This window comes from Pipistrellus kuhlii, unplaced genomic scaffold (genome assembly GCF_014108245.1).
Source record: "Pipistrellus kuhlii isolate mPipKuh1 unplaced genomic scaffold, mPipKuh1.p scaffold_m20_p_6, whole genome shotgun sequence".
Lineage (NCBI taxonomy): Eukaryota > Metazoa > Chordata > Mammalia > Chiroptera > Vespertilionidae > Pipistrellus > Pipistrellus kuhlii.
In genome coordinates, this window is record NW_023425562.1 from 3,440,204 (window position 1) to 3,464,987 (window position 24,784).

General features: G+C 46.6%; 1 protein-coding gene across 1 annotated transcript in view; it reads left to right on the forward strand.

Moving 5' to 3' along the window:
• Positions 1-9,792, forward strand: part of DSG4 (desmoglein 4) — a 31,575-nt gene extending 21,783 nt beyond the window's left edge. Inside the window, exons 11-16 of the mRNA XM_036417566.2 lie at positions 1,662-1,889; positions 4,994-5,299; positions 6,369-6,508; positions 6,646-6,709; positions 7,567-7,766; positions 8,801-9,792. Of these exons, the coding sequence (XP_036273459.1) occupies positions 1,662-1,889; positions 4,994-5,299; positions 6,369-6,508; positions 6,646-6,709; positions 7,567-7,766; positions 8,801-9,571 (1,709 nt within the window). The 3' untranslated portion in view covers positions 9,572-9,792. The remainder of the gene's footprint in view (positions 1-1,661; positions 1,890-4,993; positions 5,300-6,368; positions 6,509-6,645; positions 6,710-7,566; positions 7,767-8,800) is intronic.
• The last annotated feature ends 14,992 nt before the right edge of the window (positions 9,793-24,784 follow it).

Here is a 24,784-nt window from a genome sequence, read left to right on the forward strand (position 1 = left end):
TATCAATCGTTAATGATTCTCAGGAGCACTGCCTAGGCAACCAGCTACTGCATAACAAAACAACACAAAGGTCAGTAACGGCAAGGGAGGGAAATAGAATCCTGGATATGTTCCTAACAGAACACAGACAGACACTGCAGGTTTCCCTACGTTTATTCCTGAGCTTTACAATAGTGACCAACGAGAGAGAGAAATGGGCAGTGAAGATTATAAAAGAAACCATGGTAACACCGAAGCAGTTACAACTCATACACACCGGTCTGCATCGCTTTTCACATCTGGGACAGTTACAGGGGCAACACAGCCTTATGTATGACCAGTATTCTAAAAGGCCGTTCCGGCATGGACTCAGCGTGCTGATCAGACCCTATGTTCGTCCATTGATCGCCTGAGAAAGTCTTCAAAAACCAGGATAAGAATTAGTCATTTCAAGTGAATAAAGAGAAAAACACTATCAAAAATGTATGGACGAAAGACGACACACAAGGCTATTCATGAGCAGAGTGAGTGCCCTGGCACAGCACCCGCCAAGGGGTTCAGATAAGCCTGTTCAGTGATGATGGGCACAGCTCTTTACATAGCAAACGACATGGGCAGGCCCTGCCAGCAGTACCTGAGCTGTGGGCTCCCACCGCCGACGGCCCTGAGAAAGCCCCGGAGGACCAGGCAGGACAGACAGCCACCTGTGGGATGATCTGACGGCTCTCAGTGAGAACTAAGCCGGAAGGGCCACACCGAAGCAGGAATTAAGAAACTACTGCACAAACCCCACGTAGGGTGTCCACAGCAGTCCGGTGTGTTTTCCTCTGATTAACTGGATGGCTCTCCACGGAGGCACACAGAAACCGTCTTTAACAGAAGTTTATTAACTTCTCCAAAAATGACCCAGTAAAATACCCAAGAGAGGATAATGTTCTAGTTTACACATGATAAAGCTAAGACCCTTCACATGTTAAAAACAACATGTTCTTTATTCGTCGTAACAGAACATAAAGTAGAAAAATGGACTAAAACCCAGCTACTATTTCCTGGCACCTTGCCCTTTCTGATAAACTATTATATACTAACCTAGAATTTATTCCAAAGATGGTAGTGGGGAGGGAGAATGAAGTATTTTTATATTTGTTTTCTGAAGCATCTTCTCCGAGAGAAATAGCATCTAATGGGTGGAATTAAACAGTCAAAATGGAAAGAAAATATATTGACAAATTGTTATTTCATTTCAGTTGTGGTTATTTCAACAACCCAGGAGTCAGTAAGCATCCTAAAATGGAGGCTCGGAGCTGTCTGGGGGTCTCAGTCATGCGGGCAGGGTGGAATCGATAGCAGCAAACCTTCTCCAGGAAGGACATTTCCTTTTGCATCTTAGATGCAGAGGAGTTGGCAGAGTAAGATGGAGGTGGAAGCATTTAGGAAGAGTGGCTAGGACGAGAGGGAGTCTTGAGTTAGAAGGAAGCTTGTCCAAAGAGCTAAGAAGACAGCAAGGCTGGGAGGTTGTGACAGAGGCAGGTGGCTTCGGGTGATGATGCAGGCAGGAGCCCTCATGCTCCATCTCTGGAGGCCCTCGCACAGCTCCTCTGTGCTGTGGATCCCCAGGGGGTGTGAGGAGGGGTTTCTCCCTGACACCATTCACCCCAACACCCACGATGCTTCCCTTCCAGATGGCTCTGGGAAAACGGCTACGGGAACCATTTGCATTGAAGTCCCGGATGTCAATGACTACTGCCCAGTCATTGTTGCTGATCGTAACGCCATCTGCATTGCCTCTCCATCCATCCTTGTATCCGCGAGAGACGTGAACCACCATTCCTACGGGGCTCCCTTTTCCTTCTGTGTTGTTGATCAGCCTCCCGGGACAGCTAACTTATGGGATATCAAAACAGTGAATGGTAAGTGGAAGGCCAACTTGCTCACTTTAAAGACCAAAAGCAGGGGCTCCAGTGGGGCAATCGGTTAGCGCGCGGTACTTATAAGACCAAAAGCAAAAACAATTACCAGTAACTAGTCAAGCCACAACATACTTCTTTTTAATATATTCCTATTGATTTTAGAGAGGAAGGGAGAGAAAGATAGAAACATCAAAATGAGAGAGAGAATTACCGATAGGCTGCCTCCTGCATGCCACCTCCTGCATGCCATACCTCCAAAACCGCAGGGATGTGCCCTTGACTGGAATCAAAGCCAGGACCCTTTGGTCTGCAGCCGACACTCTATCTACTGAGCCAAACCAGCCAGGGCCATGTCATATTTTCTATCTCTGTTTCCATAATTCTCACCATATTCATATTAAATGAAACAAATTCATATGCACACTTAAGCTATTTGGAAAAATGTTGAACTGAAATAAAAGTAAAAATGTCTTGTCAATACTGTATCGATATTTACAAATAGTAGTATGTAAAAATCAGCCATTATTTTAGATAGATGGGGTACTACACAAGTATTTGAATAGTTTGAAATAAACCAAATCCATGACAAACTCGCCGGATGTCACAATTCCCAAGCCTAAATTATTTCCAGCAAGCCACTTAAATGTCTCTGAAACTCAATATGCCACAGATTCACATCTACACATTTTCTGCTCACTTAGAAGCGTATGAGGTCAAAGAAATCCTACATAATAAAAGCTTAATATGCTAAGTGCCTGGTCATCTGGTTGGCCATTCAACCAATCAAAGCATAACATGCTAATGATATGCTAAGGCTGCTCAACCACTCGCTGACATGCACTAACCATCAGGAGACAGTCAACCAGTTGCTATGATGTGCACTGACCACCATCAGCAGATGTTCCGACCAGTAGGTTAGCTTGCTGCCGAGGTCCGGCCGATCATGACTGAGAGATGGGCTGGTCATGCCCTAGAGCCCTCCTGTGTCCCCCTCCCTGGCCCCGATTGTGCACCAGTGGAGTCCCTCGCCCTAGCCTGCATCCTCACACAATCCAGAACCTCTCTGGGAATGTTAGAGAGCTGGTTTCAGCCTGATCCCACAGGCCAGGCCGAGGGGCCCCACTGGTGTGTGAAATCATGTACCAGGCCTCGAGTTGTTTTTATAAGGAGCTATGAGCTCAGACTTATTTGTAAGGATAAAAATTTAAACCCAGTTGTGCAATATTAGATGAATAATTAGGCAAACTGAGGTACATTTTATTAAAATGTAGTACTATGCAGCATTAAAATTATAATTATGTGAAGCATTTAGATACAAAAGAATGCATCAACCAAAGTGTGAAAAGTATAAATATCCCAGAATGTGTGTGTGTTTGTGTTGTTGCTATATAAAAATGAAAGCAATGATTAAAATGAAGAGTAAATTTCAGGCAACATAGTATTTAATATATTTTAGGTTCTTTTTTCTGAAATGTTAAATGTCAATTAGAAAGTGAAATGCTCAGAAGGCCTCGTTTGGGCTAAGCTGGCTCTCTAATCTCACACTCACCTGGAAAAAGAGGAAAGACTTTGGAGACAGGGCTGTGGGGGTCAGCGGGGGCAGGGGGATGGAGGTCATCTGTGAAAGGAAACACGCCCCCTTTCTGAGGCCACCAGGCTTCTCCATCCACAGAAAGGAGAAACCGTAAACTACTGCTGGGGAAATGCCCCCACTAGGGACTTAGCCAAAGAAAGAAATGTTTTCCCCATAAAAACTTTTCCCTTGTCTCCACAAAACTACTATAATCTTTAAGAGAGCTAAGCATATTAAAGCAATTCTATTAAAATCAAGACAACTCTGAATTCCCCTTTCCCTATCAAGTCCAATAGTCCATTCTTAAACAGTAATTTCTAGCCACGTTTTCCGCATTCGGATCTTAAACACTATGAGTAAAAAATACAAGAAGAACGTTCAACATGGAAATTGGTAATGATATCATAGATTTGCCAGTAATATGTATATTTATCCTATACAATAAAAGGCTAATATGCAAATCGATCAAACAGCAGGACAATTGGTCACTACGACATGCACTGACCACCAGGGGGCAGATGCTCAACACAGGAGCTGCCATCTGATGGTCAGTACACTCTCATGGGCTCATGGCTGGCAAAAGCAACTGCGGTGGTGGGTGCCTCTTCACCTCCACGGCAGTGCTAAGGATGTCGTACTGATAGCTTAGGCCTGCTCCCCCCTAAGCCTGCTCCCCCCGAGGAGCAGGCCTAAGCCATCAGTGGAACATCCCCCAAGGGCTCTTGGACTGCGAGAGGGCGGAGGCCAGCTGAGGAACCCCTCCCCCGCAAGTGTATGAATTCCATGCACCAGTTCTCTAGTGTATATATAATGACACTAGATATAATATTCCCAGAGTCCTGTTTCAATGTTGGTGTAGAAGAGCAGAATAAGATTTCACCTAACATGCCACTATGCCACTGCTTTATTCACGTCTTACTTTGTGCCTGGGCAACATTTTGGTACAGCTAGATGGAGTATCATATAGCCAACTGAAAGTAATAAGCAATAGTAATTATTATTATTGAGTCATGGATTAATTACTATTCATGCATTAGGTATAAATTTAATCATCTTTAAAATGCCTTGGGTTGGTAAATAAATTCCAACCAATATTTAATCAATAATTTCTATAGAAAACCAATAGGCAATACTAGCACAAAGAATTAGAAAAATAATAGTTATTGGAATAATTTTAAATGAAAGGGCGACGATTCTGAATAAGAGATAAACAACTGTCTTAGGGAGGATATCTGTAAAGTGTAATCCTAAATAGAGGACTTCCAGTATTCCCTTTCAGCTCAATACTCTTCCTTCACTGGACAAATATCTACTGCTGCTCTGGGTGGGCAGCAGCAGCCTGGTGGTCTTTGTAGAAATAACAATCCAGCAGGAAAAAGTCTTAAAAATTCATTGTGTTTCTTTGTTTTGCTTCTTAATAAGCAGAGGGAGCTGATAACTAAGGGATCAGGTCCTAAGTCCGGCCTGAGTATTAGGAAGGATCACCAGCAAGTGAGTTAATTTCTTTCCTCTTTCCTCTTCTCCCTTTCAGCTACCTCAGCCCTCCTGACGGCTGGGCAGCCACTGTCAGCGGGAGCTTACCAAATCCCGATCCTGGTGAAGGACAGCCTCAACCGGGAGTGTGAGCTGCCCCAGACAGTTAGGATCGAGGCCTGCGACTGTGACGTCAGCCAGACGTGCTTGCACTCTGCCACTCCGGGCGTCTCCACTGGGGATGGCAGCTCCGTTACCGGCGACATAGATGGGCTTGTCCCTGGCGACCGCATTGAGGGTTCCAATGTTGGCCTGGGACCAGCGGGGATTGGCATGATAGCTCTGGGCCTCCTCCTACTGCTCTGTAAGTCCTGGGTTCAATCCCTCTTCACAACAGTTCTTTCAATAAGAGTGGAACCGGGCTTGCATTCCCTTGGCCACTTCTTTTCAGTATCTGTGGCAACTTTTGTGAAAACCTGGAGCTACACAAAGGAACTGGTGAGGGCCAGTGCGTGTTCAATCAGGGTAACTAAAGGTCTAGAGTCAGTGAGGGGCATGAAGATGGGAACACGTGCAAACCCTATAAAGTAAGCCTTGGGTGGGAAGTGCAGAGAGAGCTTCAGGAGGGCGAGGCACCGGCAGCTAAGTCCCAGGGGAAGGTGGGCAAGTCTTCCTGGTGGAGGTGACTTGGAACCACTTCCTAAAAAGTCGAGGATTTTCTTGGACAGAGGATGGTGTGTGTGCACATACACGAATCCAGGGACCTGCACATGCACACATGACCATGGAGGTTAGTACATATTTACGCAAATGTTAATACCCAGTTACATATAGATAGGCTTACCCATACATACACAGGCACAGATGGTTATTTGTGGATAAATACACATATGTAAATGTGCATGCATTTAGGGGAACTAGGGATCCTAACATCTGATTTAAATCCTAAACCTGCTACCACCCAGTTCAGGAACCTCGGAGGAGAGCCAAGATGTGCTTTCCGAATCTGCCAGGAAGGGCCCAGGACACATGGTCTAAATCCGCTTCGTTCCAGCTCTGCAGTCTAGGTCAGTGGTCGGCAAAACTCAGCTCAAGAGCCACATTCAGTTCTTTGGCTCCTTGCGGGCGGCTCTTCCACAAAACACCACGTGCGGGACTGCACGTACAGTGTGATTAAATCTCTGTGGCCCATGCGCAGGAGTCGGTTTTCGGCTCTGCAAAGACATTTCAGTCGTTGTGCTGTTGATATTTGGCCCTGTTGGCTAATGAGTTTGCCGACCACCGCTCTGTGTGATTTGGTGGGTTTGCATTTATAAAGGTGGACATGCACACTGGGTCTTTGGGGGAAATGGTGCTCTGACATTTGTTCTAAACACAATGGACACTCAGGACTCCCTGGGCGCAGCTCCCCTGACTCCTCCTTCCGCCCGCAGTGTCGCCGCTCCTGCTGCTCTTCTGCTGCTGCAGGCGGAGGCAGCCCCAGGGCCTGGGCACCCGGTTCGCGCCGGTGCCCGAGGGCGGGGAAGGCGTGATTCAGTCCTGGAGGATAGAAGGGGCCCATCCTGAGGACAGGGTGAGTACTCCACACGGCGTCTCCGTGGAAACCGAGAAGGTCCGGGCAGTTACACCGCCCACGGAAATAGAAAGATGTCCATTTTAAATATTTAACAAAAGCATTCATTTTTTTAATATATTTTTTTTTCTTTTCAGGATGTGTCAAACATATGTGTTCCAATAACAGCTTCCAATACGCAGGATCGAATGGATTCCTCCGGTGAGTGGACACCAAAATTTTAAAATTTGCAAAATTATTCAGCCAGTAAACTTCATGCCCCCAGATGTCTCCCCGCCCCCCTTCTCTCCCCGCCCCCCTTCTCTCCCCTCCCCCTTCTCTCCCAGCCCCCAGATCTCTCCCAGCCCCCCTTCTCTCCCCGCCCCCTTTCTCTCCCAGCCCCCCTTCTCCCCCAGCCCCAGATTCCCCCCACCAGCCCCCAGATCTCTCCCAGCCCCAGATTCCCCCCACCAGCCCCCAGATCTCTCCCAGCCCCAGCTCTCCCCCAGCCCCGGCTCTCCCAGACATGGCTCCTGTGTCGGAGGCAGGCTGGGGAGAATGAGCGCCCCTGGAGGCCAGCTGTCCCCAGCACCCGGTGAGCCAGGCCTTGAGCTCCTCAGGCAAACACACGGCTGCCTTGCTGTGGGAGGTCCTGGCGAGGGTGCAAACCCTGGAGGCTGGGAGCTTGCCAAAGGGGCACTGCGGGCCCTGGCCAGTGCGGCCCTGGCTGGTGCGGGCCCTGGCTGGTGCAGGCACTGGCTGGTGCGGACACTGGCTGGTGTGGGCACTGGCTGGTGCGGGCACTGGCTGGTGTGGGCACTGGCTGGTGCAGCCCTGGCTGGTGCGGGCCCTGGCTGGTGCAGGCACTGGCTGGTGTGGGCACTGGCTGGTGCAGGCAGTGTGAGGCCATCAGGCAGCTGCTCTGAGCACCAGTGGTCATCAGCCGGAGCAGTGGCTGATGCCAGGGCGTCTTGCCTGGTTGGGAGGGGTGGGGAGAGGGGGGGCCGCAGACAGCCCAGCAGTGGTTTCCTTGGACACACAAAGCGACAATCCAGCACTGAAACCCCTTCTCCCCACAGAGATCTACACGAACACGTACGCGGCCGGCGGCACGGTGGAGGGGGGTGTGTCGGGCGTGGAGCTGGGCACCGGGCTGGGCACCGGCCTGGCAGCTGGGGTGGGGGGCACCCTGCGGAGGAGGAGCTCCACACTGGGCCCCCCGAGGGAGCAGGCGGACACGGGCCTGAACCTGGCGTTCCTGGACAGCTACTTCTCCGAGGTAACCACTCCCATCTCCACCCCCACCCGCCCCCTCCCCTCCCTGGCACCCGGGAAGCCTGGGGCATGCCATTGCCCCTCTCTGGGCCTTTCAGCATCCTTACTTATAAAATAAAGAGGGGGGCCTGGCCGGTGTGCTCAGTAGTTGGAAAGAAGAGATCACTGGTTCCATTCCAGGTCAGGGCACATGTCTGGGTTGGAGGGCACACGCCTGGGTTGCAGGCTCCATCCCTGTGAGAGGTGTGCAGGAGGCACCCAGTTATTCTCTCTCATCATTGATGTTTCTTCTCTCTTTCCCTCTCCCTTCCTCTCTATCTAAAAACCAATAAAAAACATTTTAGTAAATAAAACAAGGAAGGGGTCAGTTTATACCAGGTGATTCAGATGGCGCTGGGCAGGCCCTATAGCATTCCACGGGGCCCACCCAAGGCCCTGGCAGGTGAGAGGTGAGAGGAAGGGGGAGAGAATGGCAGGCCTCTGCTCCCACCCACCCCTTCCACTTTCATGGCTCCTACCATGAAAGGGCCTGTCATCAAAATAATTTAACGATCACACTAGGTTACCTCCTAGTGCCCTCCGCCTGTTAGCCTAACTCCAGAGAGACCCCACCTCTTCTCACTCTGACCACATAACACCCCAATGGCATTCTGTACGAGTCTCTGGGACTTAGAGAGATTCACATCTTCACACTTGCTTTCATTCTAAGTTGATCAAATACCTCCTTAAAGAATACTCTGAATGTGACTTGATGCGTTTTATTATTTCTTGACCATCTCAGAAACAAAGACCACAAACCCAAACGGTTAACACCTTGTCTTTGACCCATACTCGGAGTAAAATGTAGAAATGATTGCTTGTCAGCATTCAAACAGGAAAATACACATTTATTCTAATTCCATGCAGCGTTAATGCGCAGTGAGCCCCCCCAACAATGCCAGTCACTTAGCGAGACAGCCAAGAATCAGGGCTTCCCGAGGCTCATTCCATAAAATCTTAAACCAGATGCCTCCTGACTCCGTTGTTTCCTCCTTCCAGAAAGCGCATGCCTACGCAGACGAAGACGAAGGGCGGCCGGCCAACGACTGCCTGCTCATCTATGACCACGAGGGCGTGGGCTCGCCCGTGGGCTCCATCGGCTGCTGCAGCTGGATTGTGGACGACCTGGAGGAAGACTGCATGGAGGCGTTGGATCCCAAGTTCAGGACGCTGGCCGAGATCTGCCTGGACACAGAGATCGAGCCGTTTCCCTCCCAGCAGGCCTGCATCCCCATCAGCACGGACCTCCCTCTGCTCGGGCCCAACTACTTCGTGAGCGAGTCCTCGGGCATGGCGCTCTCGGAGGCGGAGTTCCAGGCGGAGCTGGCGATGGCGGAGCCCGCCATGCACGGGGACATCGTGGTGACCGAGACCTACACGACGACGGAGCCGTGCGTGCAGCCCACCACCATCGTGTTCGACCCGCAGCTGGCGCCCAACGTGGTGGTGACGGAGACGGTGATGGCGCCCGTCTACGACGTCCAGGGGAGCCTCTGCGTGCCCGCCGAGCTGGCCGGCGCCCAGAGCCTCATCTACACGGAGCGCGTGGTGGCCGGCCCCGGCGGGCCTGACGCCAGGGGCGGCAGCATGGCTGACGGCTGCGTGGGGCCGGTGGTGAGTGGCGGCATCTTGGTAGGGCCGGAAATCCAGGTGACACAGATGGTGAGTCCCCCGGATATCCACATCAGCCGAACCATTGGCTCCACGTCCCCAATGGCATCCCGACACAGAGTAACACGCTACAGCAACATACATTACTCCCAGCAGTGAGCGCCCTCAGTGTTCACAGAGTAACACACTACAGCAACATACATTACTCCCAGCAGTGAGCGCTGTCAGTGTTCACAGAGTAACACGGTACAGCAACATACATTACTCCCAGCAGTGAGCGCTTTAGAGCCAGTATTCCTTACCCTCTGCAATCACCAACATGCCCACCAAAAATGGGTAATGTACTATATTTAACATTTTAATAGTTGACAAATATTCTAATTTTTTGATCACATCTTTTTTGGGGGGATAGATATGGCTGGGAACGTTAGATGAGCCTTTTGAAATTATTTCTGACTTTCAATAATACGCCAAAAACACTTGAAGAAATGCGCTGTGTCCTTTGATCCTGCCTAATACAGAGCACACACTCCAAAGGCGAACCTCAGAGGTCTCTGGCCTGTCAACCTGGCCCAGATGCCCTCGTCCTTGGAAGTCTTGTCTGCATTCACCAGACATTTGTGTTTCTAGAGAATTATCTCTATTAAATATCTGAATTGAGAAAGTGAATAAAGTGTACATTTCTGAAAGGAAACTGAAAAGGAAGATGGAGCATTTAGCAATAGAAAAAAATAAAATCATTTGTCTCTCCAAATGGTTTCTCAAGATATGAAATATTTAGGGCATGTTTAATATAACATGGAAACAGGGGAAAGAGTTTGCCAGCTAAATGCATCACTGAAAATGGGCTATCAATATATATGTATAGATATGCACCTATATATTTGTACATGTATACATAATCAATATGGATTAATTTTTGTTGCACTTTTATTGATTTGTATCATTAATTGTAAATAGCAATTAGAATAGCAAAATCAAAACTGAAAATACCACAGTATAAACAGTCCTTAGGGGAAGTCGTAGTTTTCCCCATTACAGAGAATGTTTTCCCTGCTCTCACTTACTGATGTCAGAAGAACATATGGAATACGGTTTAGTCAGTACCATTGGCCAGAGCCACAGAATTTTTATTTGGTGACTAGATCATGTCCACAGGCGCCTCTGTACATGTGTACAGTCAACAACTGAAAAGCTCTCTGTGCTGAGAGCTGGGCTTGGCTCTGTGCATACCTGGGGGAGAAGACAGGCATGATTTCTGTCTCACGGCGCTTCTAATTCACATCAAGACTTAGAATAAGACTCTGGGGATACATGTTTGAGTTCCCACCAAAGGTAATTAGTTAAGTATTTGACCATTACCCAGTTCTGTTTTTCCTTTCACACTGCTACTTCTTCTGGGGAATGCAGTGAAACGCATGTAGAGATTGCATATTGTTAATGCGCTCAGAGCTGGCCTGAGAGAAAGAAACTCCAGTGAGGTGGTTTTATTTAGTTCTGTAAAATATGTAAACTGTAGTAGTGACTATAATATGACTCGTTAGATCATGTAAATGAAATAAATTTATTTCTGGGGACTTTCCTTTGGAAGGAAATAATTTTGGTGCTTCTTCCTTTTTAAGTAAAACTATTGTAAAATCTGGGGCATCTCACAAACACTCTTGCCCAATGCTCTCATTTCACAGAAAAGGAATCTAGAACTGGAGACAGTGCGTGTCACCACCAGCCAGTTATGGTACAAACTTGAACCCACCGCTCGGGTGCTCGGCCGGTGTGCTCTGTAATACTGTAACCTTAGTTCTAGAACTTCATCAGACACGGGAGGATCTCATTTGGCCTGTTGCATGGTCTTTGCTATTTTCTACTTGGAGGAAAAGTCTCTCTCAAGAAGATAAAATGGCTTTGGGAGGTTAAAGTGTAGAATGGCTAAGACAGCCAGGTTATTTACATGTTTTCTAATCGCTTCCAAATTACACGTATTGCCAGTCATCACAGCCATTCCTTCCTTCGGTCATTCATAGCCAAGATTCTGCTGCATTTCATGACTCTACAGTTAGATGAAGTCCACAGCATAGCCAGAGAGCATGGTGTCGTGGCCATTCTCACAACCAAAAGCCTGCCATGTAGTACCTGTGCACATTCAGCCCCGTGGCCGTATCTGGCCTATTTTTTTTAATTTTTATTCTAATAGGCCAGTCATTCTAAAAATTGTGAAACAATCCTCTGTTATAAAGGCTAATATGCAAATTGTCCCCTCAACCGGCAGTTCGAACAGGAGTTAGACCAAGGCGCAGGGCCAACTGGTCAACCGGCCAACCACCTGCGGCCCCTCCCCACAGCCGGCCTGATCAGGTCAGACCCCACCCGTGCACCAATTCATGTTAGTAAATCATTAAATGGAAGGTGATAATGGAATTAAAACTGAAAATAGTATTAGATGTGAAAAATTATGAATAAAATACTACTGACAGATTAAAGTTTTCAAATTAGGTAAAAACCACTGTGAGAAGGGCGAGAAAATTTTTCTGTGAGCTTTCTCTTCTCTCCATCTATCAATATGCAGCGATGTAAGGTGGATGCTCCCTCCATATAATCCTCGGGAGCAAACCCAGAGCCATTTCATCTTCTCTCCTCTCTGTGGGGAGGAACCTCCATCACTCCCAGACAGACCATCAGCTTCCCTCGTGTGACTCCTGCCTCGGAAATCGGCGTGTTTTAAAAACATCATCCCAAACAAGCAAGACTGCCCCTTCACTGCTTCAGTTACGAGACTGATGTATCTAAGAGGTAAAGGTGACAAGCACATGTGTTAGAGCTTAAAAACAAATCCAGAAGCCAGAAAAGTAGATGTAACAAATAAATAAGTATGACAGAAGGTAGTTTGGGTCATATCTCCCGCCCTGCATGTTTACTTGAAAGGATAGCATTATTAAATGGATAAATGGGTTGTCTTAGAAAAGTTTTATCAGATAAAGGGAAAGGAAGACTATAGGAAGCAGAGTATTTATAAACTTGTTTCATAAAAAATATTTCCAAAAACTCCTTTTTGGATTAGATGCTTCTGCATGCAATGTATTACTAATGTAGTGATGTTTTATATGTTTCCTCAATAAAACGTGATAAGAAAAAAATGTTTTGTTTTCTCTTTGGTGCATGTAGCATTCTATGCACAACCACACATTCGGAAAAAAAAACTTCCCCGCTGTGTTCTAGGTGAATATCTTCGTTAGCATCACATATATAATAGAGGAAAATGGGTTCATTCATAGATTTAAATTCAGAATAATTCATTTACTTGAACATAATATAATTGTTATGTTATTAGTAAATGCTCACTATAAACTAACAAATGAAGTGAATGTAAATTTTAGAATGTAAATTATAGAATGGGTTTAATACTGTTCTGTATCAGAGGCACCAATTTCTGTCACCATAATGAAAGAATAGTCAGTACAGTCAGGGAACTGAGGAAGGCTTTCGAACAAGGTAAGATCTGAGCTAGGCCAGTAGAATTCTGTCTAACAGCCATTGGTTGAAGGGTGTTTTGGTTTTGTTTTTTTTTTCCTTTTCAAAACCATTTCTTTGATTTCTTGCTTAAGATCTGTAATAAATATATCATACAGCAGGGGGCAAACTAGAGTTTCCAATGGTAAGACAAAAGATCTTGACTCTTCACCATAACATATTTCTCAAAACAACCATAAATATCAAATAAATAAACCTTAAATATTACACTTACATGTTACATGAAAGAAAGAAAAAATCCCAGAAAGCCAACCCTTACTGCCACTAAATATGGTATAATTTTTTTACTTTTTTCTTGAATGTTACTGTATGAATGATTGTTATAATAAACATGTACTACATATCAAATACAGATGATAAAAAGTGATTTGCTAGAACAACTTCTTTACATTCTGTTTCAGCTTATTTGAAACACAGCGAATCCAAAGAAACAGAAAGAATTTTCGATGTTTCTCTCTTCTTCCCCTCTCTTCCACTCTAAAAATCAATGGAAAAATAGCCTCGGGTGAGAATTTTTAAGAAACACAGTAATGTACTTGTGGGAAATGTTAGAAACATGAAAAGGAAGCGGAAGTCATGCCCCTTCACCAGAGAGGACTGCGGCCCACATCATGCTGGTTTTCCTTTCACCGACGCTGCCACCGCTAACCTGCAGCTGGCACACGGCGCTCAGACACCCAGATTCACGCTGGCACCACACCTCTCTCTAGGCCTTATCGTCACACACCCCTTCAAGCGGAGACCAGTGAGTATAAAAGTGTGTGCCTGCTTTTCCCATTTAGCACCCTGTGCGGAGGTATTCCCTGGCATAACCCCAGGAGTGGGCACGGTCTCTCCCGCCCCGAGATGGTGTCTATGATGAGGACCTCCACGCGGCCTCACATCCCTTCCATCGGAGCTGGAACCGCGGCGCCCAGGCTTGGCACGCGCTTAAGCATCTGTCTATGACGACACTTTAGTAACAAGACGGTCCCACCATCAGGGAAAACACCTCACCCTCCCAAGTGCAATTCTCATGAATGTAAAATGGTTTTTTACATTTCTGGAGTTCCAGTTTCCCTCCCAGCTCTGAGATTGAACCCATGAATCCAACAGATTTATGACATCATTATGAAGCTTGCATTTGTTTGTAATGATGCCAGAATGGTAGAGAAATATTTAGATAGATACTCCCAGCTATCAAGATTTAATTTGTCCCCGGTTATTTTTTCATGGACATAAAACAAACTTGTTTTTTATTCTGAAGACAACACAGGCTCTGCTGTCTATAATGTATTCAGCCTTGATCTATGTATACTAGTAGTATAATCCTAGAGCCAAAATTATGGCTATAATTTTCTAAGAAAGAACCAAATTATCATTCAACAATCTGAACATTCAATGTTCAAAAAGTCTCTTCCCCAAAAAGGCCTGAGAAGATCTAACTACCAGACCACACTGCTTTTCCCAGGCACCACTGTAGGCTGGTCAACAGAACTGGGTCAAACACCCACCAAGAAATATGCTTAGATTTAAATATGTGCTTTATTTTGGGGGAGGAAATATTCCCAGCCAAAGCGACATGATCTGACTTGATAAGGCAGATCCCATCCTGAGATGGCACTTAGTACTTATCTTTGTTCTTGATTTCAAAAAAATGTGATATTTTTACACCGTCCAGAATACATTAAACTATGACTAATCCTGCACCATCTGTGGACGTCAAGTACCCGCCTGTTCCCTGTTACTCTCCATCTCCATAGTTTCAAACCCATGTTTCCACCCCACCAGCCTCCCTCCACTTAGGGAGTGTATGTCCTCTCTCACCCGCACTGACACAGGGCAGGAGAGAAGTGACTGTGACAAATGACTTGTTTGAACCCTTGAACGAAGAAGATGGCGGAGCTAGACAGTGGAGGGAACGTTTGGCTTATACAGTAATCACTTTCACAACAATTATAAGGTGGGGTGCAAACTCCCCAAACAGTGTCACACGCTAACAAGTTACTCCTCCTGCTGGGTGGTATCTGTTCACGCAGCACAGAGCTGCTGAGCACAGAGGGCCCAGATGCTGCCCAGCTACTGGAACCTGCAGCCCAGATCACCCAGCAACGCTACAGAATGCTAACTGGAGCCTTAACACCTTTCACCCTCCCCAGCTGCATACGTTGCATCCGTGGGAAATAACTGGTCACCTAAAGAAATGAGGGGGATGTCCTTTGGCATATCCTGGTAGTCAGCCAGTCTAAGTAGCCTACTTCCTGCCTCTACCTGCAGACTCTCAGCTGGGCGCCTTGTTTTCTGCAGAGAGGAAGCAAGTGTAGGACCTGAAAGAGGGAGCAGCTCTCTGGCCACGAAGGGAGCAGGACACCTGCCCTCCATGGCCTCCAGCTCGCTCCCTCCCCGCTGCCTCTCTCCAGGTCAGCACAGGCTCCCTCCGAAAGGAAAACCCTCAGGTCAGGGGCTGCAGCCTCCTCCCGCCGTCTCCTCCCCGCTGCCGTCTCCTCCCCCCTGGCTTCGCACAGGGTTTCCAGGGAGCGGAAAGAGGGTCCTTCCTCTGAAGACGGGGTGTGTTCCCGTCATTGCGTGTTCTGGCAAAGGGCTTGCCCGGCGCCCTCAGCGAAGGCGGGAAAGCATGCAGCTGAACAGGAAAAAGGCTGAGGCTGAAACCACTAAGCCCCACGACAGGCTGACTCGCAGTGAAGGCTTAAAGGAGAAAGCGTCCTTCACGTTGACAGCTGGAAAATCTGGCCAAAATAAGAACTGCTGCATAATCACTTCTGCAACTTGGAGCCACTGGAGACTCATGGGGCTGTGTGCATAACTAGCAGTTAGCATGCCTCCTGGCTGCTAGGACGGATTCAGAATCACTGATGGGTATGACCACCACCCCTTTCCGTCTTAGAATCATCCACCTATCGCCCCTTTGATACTCATCTTCTTAGACTAAGTTGAATTTCCAAAACTGGTCACCATTTTAGGCATTCATTAAATATTTGCCAATTTCACGTGCCCACTTAGTTATGTAAATTAAATCAGTTCCATGCTTATGGGCACACCCTGATCCAAGATTCCACCGTATCTCACTCATCTTTGTATCTCTAGGCCCAAAGTGTGCTTGGAACACCTCAGACACTTAATAAATGCCTGGGAACAAATAGTGGCTGACTGAATTATCCTTCTCAATCACTTCTTATCATTGGTATCAAAATTATCTCCTCTACCATCTATAGGTTATGGGAGAACCTATCTTTCTAAAGGAGACAACATAAAGAGATATTAAATAATCTATCAGGAGGAAAACAAAGTTAGGTGCTTTGTTTTTGACGAAGGATGTTATCAATGAAGGAGATTGCCTGTTTAATATGTAATGTATTTCTGCAACTGTCGGCATGAATAGTTTAAATATTTTGGAACTTGTCTCACAGGCTAAAAAGACCATCACCAGAATCTTCCTTGACGTCTGCATAATCTGAATGTTAATCAGCAGTGTTCAAACAGACAGACCAACCAGAGGCGATTTAACCAGATATAACTGTTTTCTGGTGAGATGCAAAATGAAGTGCTTAGGCTGCTTCGTGGACAGAGATGCTTGACTTGAACCTGGAAAACCTTAAGCTGTCATAAGGAAAGCACAAGAGTTAGAAATACAAGGAGAGCTGAAACCGGTTTGGCTCAGTAAATAGTGTCGGCCTGCAGACTGAAAGGTCCCGCGTTCGATTCTGGTCAAGGGCATGTGCCTTGATTACGGTCACATCCCAGGTAGGGGGTGTACAGGAGGCAGCTGATCAATGTTTCTCTCTCATTGGTGTTTCTAACTCTCTATCCCTCTCCCTTCCTCTGTAAAACATCAATAAAATATATTTAAAAAACAACAACAACAACAACAACACTGGAAGATAGAAACAATTTCCTCTGAAAAGATAAATTATCAAAAACGTAGCTCCCCAGAATGGAAAGCCCTCAATGTGGAGAAATTTGGAGTAACTGGAGATCAATTTCATAAGCGCTTCCTATAAACACAGGCTGGCCAGCCCAAATGACACAAGTTGCATCAGCTCCGAGTCTAAGCAGTAAGAGGGTGTCCTGAGAACCTGCCAGTCCCCGCTTCACAGGAGCTGAAGATCCGCATTAAGTCACCATGCTGCACAAATCACTCAGCAGGCCGCAGATCCGTAAAACTGGCGGGTCTCCCCGTCAGAAATGGGCCCGCACTGACTCAGGGCGCGCTGAGCTAACAAGGGCGGAGAGGCCACCTCCCTGCTGTAATCTCCCTCAGGTGGGGCCTCCGGAAATAAGCCGAGGGTGCTGGAGCCCAGCCAGCCTGGATCGGCGGCCAGAAGCTCACACTGCACAGGCTGTGCCTTGAGAAACCTGTGGGTCCGATACGCCCATGGGAATCTTCGGAAAGGAAAGGAAAGGACACAGTGTTCAAAAAAGTTCCTGCGGAACAGCCTAGAAAATCCTCCGATGGGCTGGAGAACGTTTGCTGCACGAGCTGGAGTGATTACCGATCCAGGGACATGGCTGATCCTGACTCTCTTCTCAATGACAAGGAACAGAATGATGGTGTTTATGCAAAGGCAGGCCGACCAGACACGTCCATACTGCAGAAAGAAACATGTCCATGCGTAGGAGCGGAAAGCTCAGTGCTTCCCTAACTGTGATCACAAAATAGACCCACGTGATGAGAAAGGTGCTCTGCCCTGAAAACGGCAGAGAAAATTCACCTGAAGTGCCTGTTCCTCTCACTAATCTTCTCAGGAGGCTTTGCAGCTCCCGGTCAGGACGTCAATCAAAGCATGCACAGTCCACTGCGCCCCGCAGGTTTTACTGGTTTGCCAAACTTAGCAGGAACTTACTAGTCGTGAAAGCATTAGCATCTGATCCTCACCAGGTAAAAAGCCAGCGGCGCATGGGTCTCTGGTAGAGAACCTTACCACCACCAGTGTGGTAAGGAAGGGACACGGGACGCCTCACCACACTGGGGGTGGCACTGCCCGCTGCAGCCCCCCTGAGAGCTGAGGAGGCCGTTCTGCAATGCCCCGGTGACCTCAGAGTCCTGCCTCCTAAGGCTGCTCCGAGCACTGCAGGGAGCAGGACACGCCTCCCGGCCGCCACGCCCGGCAGGTGGCCTGAGAAGCGGTGAAGCATTCCACCTATTCTTCCCATGGGTGGCGTGGAGGGCTGAGACTTAAATGAAAACAATTACTGGGGAATTAACCAATTTGTAAATGTCTTTTTGTTGTAATTGTGAGAAAAGAGGCATCTGGGACATGGAGTTGTTGACCATCTCAGAAATGGACATCAGGACTTGTTCACGCGAGGGGTGTCTGTGTGTGTGTTCACATTCACACGTGGTGATGACCCCGGATGGGCATGCATTTCTTAGGCTGTGCTCTGGGAATGTGTTGTTCAGTACTTCAGTCAAAACTTGCCTCCTTGCTAATATTTTAAAGTGCACATCAGAATTCTCTTAGAAGCGGTATATTTCGTGTACCCTTGCTGAGGGACTCATTTGTAATGGGACATTACGGGGACCCAGTTATTTTAACTGTAACTTTGTGAATATCTTTTAGCAAGAGGTATGTTGCTATTTTTGTCCTTTATGAAATCTTTGTCACCAAGTAAGGCAGAATTACATTTTCTGCCGGACTGAGTTGGTGTAGGGTATTCTTGGTATCAAAATATTCATACCTTTGGGACTTTGAAATGGTAGATGTTCATGATGTGTAAGAAAGCATGCTACATAATGCACCACCTTAATTATGGAAGCTCAGTTGTGTAGACACACCGGACTTAGAAGGACATGTCAGACTGTAAACTGCTTGTGATCATGGATGGCTTTGTTCTTTGCTTGTGTTTGTCAGTTTCCTATATATATGCACATGTTAACTTTAAAAAATAAATGTTATTTTAAAAGCCAAAAAATTATTAAAAAAGATTTCCTTCCCCAGGAATTACCAATAATAACACTGGTACAATTTGAATGCTAGAAAAATGTAAGTAATGGCTCCCATGATACCTAAAAATGCTTGAGGACATCTATAAAATGTTCCCGTTACCATCAGAGTGGAGATTGGAAATGTAACAATAAAGGGATTGTGGCAACATTACAAAGCACAGAGAATTAGCATTGGGCTTTGAGCTTCGGCTGTCACACTTTTTGACATCATCTCACCGGAGAGGGTGCAAAGGCCCTTTGGAGCTAGCCAAGACCTAGAACACCCTCTCTTAATACACTCTCACCCCTATTTGGCATTAAGTCTGGGTCCTTAGATTGATGTACTCAGATCTCAATTTGTGTTTTAAGTTTTATAATCTAATTATTAGCATTTAATAAATACTTAAATCTATTTCTTCATAAAAATACCGTTTTCCCTGCCCAGACGGTATGGCTCAGTAGTTGAGTATCAACTTAGGAACCAGGAGGCCACAGTTCGATTCCCAGTCGGGGCACATGCTCAGGTTGGGGGCTTGATCCCCACTGTGGGGCGTGCAGGAGGCAGCTGATCAAGGATGCTCTCTCATCATTGATGTTTCTATCTCTATCTCTCCCTTCCTCTCTAAAACCAATAAAAATATATGTGAAAACAGTACTGTTTTCTCAGAAAAGCAGAAAAGAATTACCTATAACAAATGTTATGCCTTACGGGGAGGAGAAATTGCTAGCGGCCTCTCACAGGACAGTTATTAAGGCTTGAACTATGTGTGGCCTTTGTCCCGCAGTTCCGCTTGCCCAGCATTTTCACCGATCTGCCACTCACTGCTCTGCTCAGTGACAGATGTGGCCGGTGGCTGACGGAGCTCACGGGCAGGTGGCGGGAAAGGACCGGAAGCAATCCGCCGAGGACAGCACCTACAGCACCGAGCCCCACGGGAAACAGCCTGGGAGGCGCGGAAAGATTCCTGACGGTGGAGGGGAGAGTGCAGCATGTGGGAGCAGGAAGGCCTCTCAGAGAGGGTCAGTCCACTCCCACCTAACGAATAGAAGCCAGAGAGCAGGAGGGGGAGAAACTGAGTGAAGCGCTGGGGCAGAAGAGGAGCCTGGGGTTTTGGAAGGACAGAAGGGGCAAGAAGGAGGGAGGGGTGTGATGTGGTAGGAGAGGAACAGGATGGATGAGGCTCGTTCTTTGTAAGCCAGGACAGGCAGGTCTGCTTCTGTGCCAGGTAACTGGGAGCCTCGGCCTTTGAAAAGCAGGCTGGGGTTGCTGAGTAAGGGGTAGACTGGAGGGAGGGGGGCCGGGAAAGGAACAAGAGCTCAGTCATAGCTCACTGGCCAAGCTCCCTGCGAAGGATCAGAAATTTGGCTCCCAGAGAAGGAGGGACGGGATGGATTCTAAATCCACTGACCGAGGACCCCTTGTCAGTTTGATCTGCAGCAAACCACGAGAACCAAAGGAGAGCTCTGCTCAGACACCCTTTGTTGAATGAGATGCATTTGGGAATGCCTCCTTCACACTGTTTATTATCTTACAAAAACAGCCCACAACTAAGCAACTGCTTAATCAAACCAAGTCAGAGCAGGAAGACAATGGCCCTGGTCCGCGGCATCAGTAACGGTTTTTAATGTGCACTCACCCTATTTAGCATTCGGAAGTTTGGCTTGACTCCATATATGGTGAAAATCACACCAAGTTTTCAAGTAAGAAGCATGGCGAACCATGCCGCACACCTTCCTCTCTGGGACCTTGGTCACCAGCCCTCAGACTGTGCCCTTTGGACGTACAACCGGATAGTCCCTGACATTTCTGAGTCTTCAGGGATGACCCTAATGGAAGAGATTTGGTTCCCATTCCCGTGAATAAGAAAGCAGTGGCCACACGCTCTGAGCAGGGCAGGGTATGTGTATCATTCTGATAATGCGTATGTGTGAGACCACTATCTTAGCTCAGCAATGTGTAGACATTCAAAAACAGTTAGCTACCGAAAGTAATAATGGCTGGCATAGAAAACATATTAAATGTGTGCTTCCAGTCAAAACAAGCGAAGACCAGTGAAGGCTTGTTGGTGGAAACAAGCTTCATCAACACTCCCCACGTGATGAAGAAGAGCACAGCTGTGGATAATGGCGTGAGAAACATCACGGACCTCTGCACCACCGCACACTGGGGCAGGTAGGCATTCCTCCTGCTTCACTCCGTGTCCCGGGTTCAGATTCCTTTGGCTTTTTTTGATGGTTGTGTCTACTGTCCAACTTCTATACTTTCAATGCAGTGCAGCAGGCAAAGCACAATATACACATACGATGAAGCTCCCTGTTAATGATTATCATTATTATTGTTGGATCCTCATTTTTCTCGCAGCCTCTTGAGTAAGAGCCAGTTTCAAGTTGGGCTTGAGTTCCAAAGCCATTATCCTGAGCATAATAAATTAGTCAGCCAACAGAAACCACTGGAAAGTCCTCCTTTCTTTCCTTTCACAGACAAACAAAACAGCAAGTGAAGACACTGCTCAGTGCGGAAGGCACTTTGCAGCTGACCTTCCTAGCACGGGTAAAAGTGGCCCCAGCACCACAATGCTTAATTACCTCACCAAGCTCCAGTCCTCCAAAGAAAAGGACGGGCTAGCCTAAAGCACTGTCAAGGTCTCACAGAAAAGTAGAGAGAGAGCCCACAATGGGATCCATCATCGCTCTCTCAGTCCTCCCAGTCGGGGACAGTGGATGAAGCCAGCCTGCATCCCACCATGAATGGGGTGTTGGTCTCTGGAGGGGTGCCCTATCCCTCAAACAGCGCCCAAGCAAGAACTCTTAGAGGTATTTCACAATACTTAACCCCTGTTCCAGTAAGGAAAAAGGAAAATGATAATTAGCAGTTTGAATCCCTAGTAATTAAAATTGTCAAAGAACTGAAGAATCAGAGAGGGCAAATCAGAACAAAGTAAGCCATATCTAGAATTGAGTCCACAATGCAACGTATGGTTATGCCTAGGAATATCTTAATTCGCTGCTAGCATTTTTAAAATCTCTTTTGTCTTTAGCACAATACAACTTTGAAGAATTATAAGATTTTAAATAATGGAGGAAAACTGAAAGTGCATTACATTTTTCTCTTCTTCCCTGATCCTCACCCAAAAATATGTTTCCTACTGATTTTTTTAGAGATAGGGAGAGAGGAAGAGAGAGAGAGAGAGAGAGAGAGAGAGAGAGAGAGAGAGAGAGAGAGAGAGAGAGAGATATCAAAGTATGAGAAAAACACCCATTGGTTGCCTCCCGTGTGACCCCCACAGGTATCAAACCCACAACCCAGGTATGCGCCCTTACCGGGAGCTGAACCGGCAACCTTCCAATGCATGGGGTGACCCTCCAACCAACTAGGCCACACCGGCCAGGGCACATTAATTTTTAAATATAAAATGAATACATTCTCATTACAGAAAAAAGTCAGAAAACATGCACAGGCCTCATGGAGAAAATAAATTAAGTAGATGTGGTGCGGGAGAGCCCCGAAAGTCTAAGTTCAGGATCAATTCCAAAGAACTGACATGCAGCCTTGTTCAAGTTCATAAGGACTCTAACAGGAGAAACCTACATCCACGGCAAAGCAGTGCATGGTGGGCAGGGAAGAATCACACCCACCCGGGACCGGTCTCTGCTCACAGGTGGGTAACTGTAGCCACGTGGTGGGTGCCACGCAGATCGCCGGGAAGAACCACGTGTTCCTCCGTTAACAGCATCAGGCACTCGGCACACTCCATGCATCCACCAGTGTCCCTGCTGGGCCTGCTGGGCGTCTTTGGGTGGCATTCTGGCTTTCTGTGGAGCCAGCCAAGCACCAGGTACAGAGAGCCAAACAGTGACAGAGTAAGTACTAGTCCCAGAGACATGATCATTTCCCAGATGCCTTTGCTGCTGAAGCCCTACTGCATCTCTAAAGGAGTTCCCTTACACCTACCATCACTTCACTCACAAAAACAAGCCCCAGTACATGATGGTGGTTCCTTCCAGCCTTCGCCTATGCATAGGCGTGTCCTATCACTCTGTGATAGAAAAAAGCCCCAGTATATAAGCTTATAAACCCAAAAACTCTTGCCACTGTTAAATTCAAAAACTAACTTCAGGAAGTAACCCACACACAAGTCACTAAAATGCAAAAACGCTCAGCCAGCTTCGATCCCTCATCTTTTCTGCCTGGTTCAGCCACGGAGAAGCCACTTCCTCACTCAGAGAAGACTTTTCCCTGCTGTCTTTCCATACTGAAAGGGATTCAGCAGTTGTTCACTTACTGATTCTAATAAAAAAAAAAAAAAAGTGCATAAAATGTTGTTCTGGCTGGTTTTGCTCAGTGGATAGAGTGTCGGCCTGTGGGCTGAAAGGTCCCAGGTTCGATTCCAGTCAAGGGCATGTACCTTGGTTGCGGGCACATCCCCAGTGCGGAGTGTGCAGGAAGCAGCTGATCGATGTTTCTCTCTCATCGATGTTTCTAACTCTCTCTCCCGCTCCCTTCCTCTGTAAAAATCAATAAGATATATATATATATATATATATATATATATATATATATATATATATATATATATATATATATATATTATATATATATATATATATATATATTTTTTTTAAGTGCATAAGATGCACATTATGGAACTTCGAGGGAACTCTAAAGAAAATAAACCTGGTCTTTTAGAAGCTTCCTTCCCAAGTGAGAGCAGATTGAAAATATTTACCAGCTATTCCTCTGCTGCAGTCAATCCCCATCAGATTTGTCCCACATACTGTAAAGGTATATGGTGTCAAGCAGGGGTCGGCAAACATTTTCTGAAAGTAAATAAATAAAGCAAACGTTTCCTGTAAGTCTCTGTCCCACTACTCAGCTCGACTCAACTTTCCCTTGCCCCACCAAAGCAGCCATTCACATCATATATAAACAAATGGCATGTCTGTGTTCCAATAAAACTTTATCTATAAAAACCTTTTTACAAAAGTGGAGTTTTCTGGAGACAGATGATGGTGATGGTTGCACAACAATGTGAAGGTACTTAATGCACTCAGCTGTACACTAAAAATAGTAAATTTCGTTATGTACATTTTACCACAATGAAAAACAAACCAACAAAAAAACAAAATGACACAAGACTGCCTACACGAAGTTCTTTTCCAACTGGAACACAAAATTCTTTCTGCCTAAAATCATCTGTGATCAAATGGCTCCCCTGAAACTAAAAAGCTTCCCAAACCTGGTGCATAAATACTTATAAAGATAGAATTTCTCTTCTACCAAACCTTTCTTTAAATATCCTGGAATATTTAAAAGTGGTTTTAGTCCTGGCCAGCAAGCTCAGTGGTTAGAGCATCAGCCTGCACACCGGAGCATTCCGGGTTCAACTACCAGTAAAGGGTACGTACCTGGGTTGCAGATTCAACCCCACCCCAGTTGGGGTATGTGCGGGAGGCAACCAATTAATGTGTCTCTCTCACATCGATGTTTCTCTCTCCCTCTCTCTCTCTCTCTTTCTTCTTATCTGCCTCTTTATACCTTCCACTCTCTCTAAAAATCAGGGGGGGAAATCCTCACTCCTCAGGTGAGGATAAAAAAGGGGGAGGGTTTAATTCTAACGTTATAAGCAACCTGAAGTGGTGTCAGCAGCTTTCACTGTCCGGAACTCGGTTGGAGACCAGATGTTTAGAACCCACGACCTACAGCAGTGAGCGGGCTGCTCTCAAATATAACCTCCCTGACCAGCTGCCGCCCTTTTAGAACAGTTACACACTAAATGAAATAATCGGGAAAGGTGCCATCGGAGCACTGTCAGAGATCTGCCTTTAAATGCTTTACTTATAAAGCGCAAATGTCCACGGCCCCGTGGAACTGCTGACTCCAATTTTATTTCTAGTTGTTTTCCTTCAAAACGTGTATTAACAGT